General features: G+C 41.2%; 1 protein-coding gene across 1 annotated transcript; it reads right to left on the bottom strand.

The window, feature by feature from the left end:
- Positions 1-3,401: 3,401 nt before the first annotated feature.
- LOC107781302 (uncharacterized) lies at positions 3,402-4,070 on the bottom strand. Its single transcript, XM_016601990.2, has one exon. It carries the CDS (start codon positions 4,068-4,070, stop codon positions 3,402-3,404), a length of 669 nt encoding a protein of 222 aa, XP_016457476.2.
- Between the last annotated feature and the right edge of the window lie 1,469 nt (positions 4,071-5,539).

Below are 5,539 nucleotides of genomic sequence, written 5' to 3'. Positions count from 1 at the left end.
TTTTGTTAAGGCCATTTGGCATTTGTAAAGACTGTATATTTAATATAAGTCTTGTTTTTCCCTTCGACAATCTCTGAGTTTTGTTGTATACTTTGCTTTATTATTTATATTTGCAAAGATCAAAACGCCTCAGCATGAAATAGTTAGGTCTTGATCGGAGGTTCAAACAGGCCTTGCCTTCGACATTATTTTGTTTAAGGCATCGTGGGGGTTTGGTATGACCGGAAACGTCACACAAAGTACTTATTATAATTTGTCGAGTGTAGCCTTTAGAACCGGTTTAGCAATTTTTCAAGGCCTCGTTTTTTATTACATGTCACGGATGTCTCCGAGGCATTTAAATATGGTCGTAGCTTTTTTAGTTTGGGTGTTTCCCAAGGTCTTGTTACCTCGAGTTATCCAGGTTAGCCTTAGATAACAGTCCCCTAATGGGGATGGCCGTAGCCTTTAAGGTTCGGGCATTGCCTAATAGGTCTTGTGCCCCGGGCCTCCTTAGCCCGAGCCGTCCGAGTTTTTTTTGGACGGCAGTCCCCGATTGGCAGTGATTGTTTGAACCCTGATAAAGGCGGCCCTTGGGCTCGATACATTTAGGGGATCGAATGTAGGAAATTCCTTAGGAGGAAACAAAAAAGAGAAAATTTTAAGGGACAAGACATTTATCCGCAAGGTAGAGACTTCTTTTTATTCTTGTGCGTAATGGTTACACATGTGTACAGGCTTTGTGCCAGGATTTGAGCAGTCTATGCAGGCACGGTTCATTTGACCGGTTGGCCCTTACAGTCAATCCTATCGATCGATCCGAGACTATTCAATCATAAAGTTTCTTTCCTTTCTAAAGTCGTTATCCGATGGTAATGCCCCCAGTGTTCATGGTCGATCGTAGAGAGGCCTTGAACACTGTTGTCGTTATCTTTGATACTAGTTCGTAACCAACCTTAAATTCTAAGATAGCACGATTTACTGTTACCTCGTTAAAAACCTTGCCGGAGAACCCATTTTGGACAAAACCGGTTCAAGAGAAAAAGAGTGCAATGCATGCTTTCCGGACTAAAGATTGTATCATACTTTGATGATTGCCAACAAGTGTTAGTTCGAAATGCAAATAAATAAAAGGAAAGAATCGGGTCGTACCTTAGTAGTAGTATCGTTTCAAGTGAGCTATATTCTAGTTGTTCGGTAATTGCTCACCGTTCATTGTTCCGAGTTTGTACGATCCTTTACCGGTGATCTCGACAATTTAATTAGGTCCTTCCCATTTCAGCCCCAGCTCCCTTCGTTCGGGTTCCGGGTGCTTAGTGTGACCTTCCTTAACACTAAGTCCCTAACATTGAAGTGTCGAAGGTTGGCCCTTCGATTTTAATATCTCTCGATCCGCTATTTTGGGCGGCTAATCGGACAAGGGCTGCACGCGCCATTGATCTAATAGATCTATGCTCGTGTTCATAGCCTCGTCGTTTGATTCCTTGGTTTCATATCACAACCTGAGACTTAGTTCTCCGACTTCGACCGGTATTAGAGCTTCGGCACCGTAAACCAGTGAGAATGGGGTAGCCCTGGTACTGGACTTCGAGGTCATATGGTATGCCCATAAGACTTCGGGTAGGATTTCCTTCCATTTTCCTTTGGCGTCAGCTAACCTTTTTTGAGGATTTGGAGTGTAGTTTTGTTGGTCGATTATGCTTGCATAGTATATGGGTCTAAACATTTTATATCTTCGTTGCCCCAGAATCGCTCCTACAGCTACATCACTCACATCACACATTATCTCAAATGGCTGGCTCCAATCAGGTGTCACCATAATAGGAGCACTTCAAGTTTTTTATTTATCAACACAAATGCTCTTAAGCACTCCACATTGAAAATAAACTTGGCATCCTTAACTAGCAATTGTGTCAACGGCTTGGTAATGCTAGAATTTGTTTTTATAAACCTCTTATAGAACCCAGCATGTCCCAAGAAGCTTCTTATGCCCTTTACCGAAGTCGGGGGAGGGAGCCTAGCAATAACATCCACCTTAGCTTTGTCAACCTCAATTCCATGCATAGTTACCTTGTGGCCCAGGATAATTCCCTCCTTTACCATGAAGTGACACTTCTCCCAATTAAGAACCAAGTGAGTAGCTTCACAACGTTCAAGCACGAGCTTCAAATTCAACAAACAATCCTCAAAGTCATCACCAAAAAGGGTGAAATCATCCATGAACACCTCTAGACGCTTCCCGTTTAAGTCGGAGAATATAGACATCATGCACCTCTGAAAAGTGGCAAGTGCATTACATAGCCTAAACAGCATCCTCCTGTAAGCAAAAATATCTGACGGGCAAGTGAATGTGGTTTTCTCAACATCTTCTGGAGAAATGGGTATCTGATTGTAGCCTGAATACCCATCCCAGAAGCAGTAGCATCCGTGTCCAGCCACCTTCTCGAGCATTTGATCAATAAAAGGGAGTGGAGAGTGGTCTTTCCTAGTTGCCTAATTCAGCCTTCTATAATCAATGCACATTCTCCACCCTGTGACTGTTCTTGTGGGGATCAATTCATTATCTTTATTTTTTACCACTGTCATGCCCCCCTTTTGGGTACAACTTGCACTGAACTGGTCCACTGGCTATCAGAGATGGGAAAAATTACTCCCGCTTCTAGCAATTTGATAATCTCCTTGTGCACTACCTCCTCCAAATTTTTGTTCATCTTGCGTTGAGGTTGCACCACTGGCTTGCTATTTTTTTCTAGAAGGATTTTGTGCATGCATATGGCTGAACTGATTCCTTGAATATCAGCTATTATGCTCCAACCAATGGCCTTCTTGTACTTTGACATCAACTCCACCAGTTTTTGCTCTTGTGTACCTGTCAAATCAGCAAAACTAATCACAGGAAAGTTGTTAGTTTCAAGAAAACCATATTGCAAGTGAGTGGGGAGGACTTTCAATTCCACATTGGGCTTAAAAACTTCCTCTTTTATTTCCTCCTCATCAATCACTTGCTCCTCAGTTTCAAGAGCTTCAGCCTCTTTCTTTACTTCATGATCTTCATTATCCATTGTGCCAGACTGGGTAATACACTTCTCTAGAGTATTCCCCATAAACTTGTTAGACTTGTACTTCTCAGCCAACTCCCCAATGATATCTAGCTTGAAACACGAGTAGGCAGACACCTCATCACTGGGGTATTTCATCATTCTCTTCATCTGGAACACTACTTTCTCAGTTCCCACTCTAAGCATAAGGTGCCCCTCATAAATATCAAGGATGGCTCTACCTGTACACAAAAATAGTCTCCCTAGAATTAAAGGTACCTCCTTGTTCACCTCCATATCTACCATAATAAAATTTACGAGGAACACAAACTTGTCCACCTACATTAGAATATCTTCAATGATTCCCTCAGGTAGAATGGTGGTCTAGTTGGCCAGTTGTAGGGACACTGGTATTGATTGGATCACTCCAAGTTCACTTTCCAGTTTACTGAATACAAATAGAGGCATTAGATTTATAGAGGCACCTAAATCACTAAGGGCCTTGTCAAAATTGTCACTCCCCAACGAGCATGGTGTGGTGAAGCTTCCTGGGTCCCCACACTTTTGGGGAATTTCTTTTTGTAATATAGCACTGCAGTGGGCATTCAGCTTGACCATTGTTGTCTCCTCAAATTTTCTCTTGCTAGATAGAATTTTCTTCAAGAACTTTGCATAAGCGGGCATCTGAGTGAGTACCTCTGTGAACTGTATGTTCACATAAAGTTGTTTGAGCATCTCCAAGAATCTCCCAAAACACTTGCCAAGTTTCTCCCGCTTCATCTTTTGAGGAAAAGGTAGAGCTGGCATATGTCTACTTTCTTCATTTTCATTTTGCACCCCGTTATTCTGGCTTTTTTTCTCTTCATTCTTTTCCTCTGATGGTGTCTCAATCTGCTTGTTGACCACTTCTGATTTAGCCTTCACTATTGGATCAGTCAATTCTTTTCCGCTTCTCAGAGATACCGCTTTGATTGTTTCCTTCGGGTTCTTTTTAGTGTCGGATGGAAGAGTCCCAGGAGCCCTCTGAGACAACAAATTTACAATCTGTCTCATTTGCCTTTCTAAGTTTCGGATAGTCGTGCCATGGGTCTCGAATTTTTCATTTATTTTGTTGATGAATCCCTTCATGCGATCTTCCATATTTGACTGATTTGGTTGTGGTGGCTGGTCTTGTTGCCTCTGCTGGTTCTGAAAACCTGGTGGTCCCTGACCCTTGGGTCTGAAATTATTTTGCTGCCATGAGTTCAAGCTCCTATTAGGTGAACTCCACGATAGTCTAGGGTTCACCCATCGATGCCAACAATAATTTGATTCCAACTCGTGAATTATTCTAAATGGTCTGGATGACTCCCTATTTAAGTTCAAAATCTAAGGTTGATTATTTTGCTGCCATGAGTTCAAGCTCCTATTAGGTGATCTCCCAGGCCTAGGACCTACATTTTCAAAGGCATCCTCGATAATTCGGTTGGGATTGAGTCTTCGGTCTCCATCAATCATTTCATCAGCAATTCTACGGGCCGCTTTAGCCGCTAACCATGCTTCCTATTGCTGAGCTGCCTCTCTGGCAGCTAGGTCTACTATCTCTTCGTTGTTTACCATTTTATCCTGAGTTGAAGGCTGACCCAACAACAATCCACTCTCTCTTTTATCTCTTTTCAACTTCCTCGAGTGTTTGTCTAACTCTGGGTCGTATGGCACCAGGTCCTTCGAAGAGGATCGAGTCATACACCGCTAAACTTAACCTGTTGGCTGCACACAGATGAAAAGAGCATAAAAAAAGAAAATAAAATAAAGTAGTTCCTGAATTAGCACTGAAAACTAATTTAAACACTATTAGTCGTCAATCCCCGGCAACGGCGTCAAAATTTGACGAGCGCAAAACCGGCGTATAAACTTGGGCTCGCTAGTCAAAGATAGTTCCGTATGGATTAGTTTCAATAATGTTTTATTAATTCTTTAGATTAACACTTTCCAGGATAATCAACGTTTTGATTTATGTTATTAGTGACTACAAATAAACAAAGATTATCAGCTGTAAGAAACTGGTGATACCCGAATTATTATTAATAACAAAGGAATATTGATGAGAGAGGCAAGGGTGATGACAAGATATGTAATCAACTATTGTTCCGGTTAACTCTATGCTAAATTCAATCTTAGCTTCTATTGATTATCTCGATTTCAACAGATGATTAGGCTACTTCAGAGATTTCAATTCTTCTTCCGAATGAATTTGATTCCTTTAACTAGCCTAATAGTAGGCCCTATGAATGTATGCACGAAAATAGTGAATGAATGATCTTTCGGAGAACACCTCTCGATTATTCTCCTGAATTGGGTAAATCAATAACCCCTTAAGCTCTTTCGATTATCTAGAAAAGGCATAAAATCAATCCAATTAAGATAACACAAAGCAAATAGCAGTAAATTTCTCTTTCGATTAAAGTAAAACTACAATAAACCTTACAATTCAATTAAGAACTCATCCAGTAAAGTCGGGCAATTAACATAGAGTAAAACCC

Source organism: Nicotiana tabacum, chromosome 18, assembly GCF_000715075.1.
Source record: "Nicotiana tabacum cultivar K326 chromosome 18, ASM71507v2, whole genome shotgun sequence".
In the NCBI taxonomy this organism is placed as follows: domain Eukaryota; kingdom Viridiplantae; phylum Streptophyta; class Magnoliopsida; order Solanales; family Solanaceae; genus Nicotiana; species Nicotiana tabacum.
Note: the sequence above shows the minus strand (reverse complement) of the source record. Positions and strands in the feature narration are given on the sequence as shown.

What these genes read in the sequence shown, in the direction of transcription:
- LOC107781302 (XM_016601990.2), bottom strand. Translation starts at nt 4,070, where the DNA reads ATGAGACAGATTGTAAATTTGTTGTCTCAGAGGGCTCCTGGGACTCTT.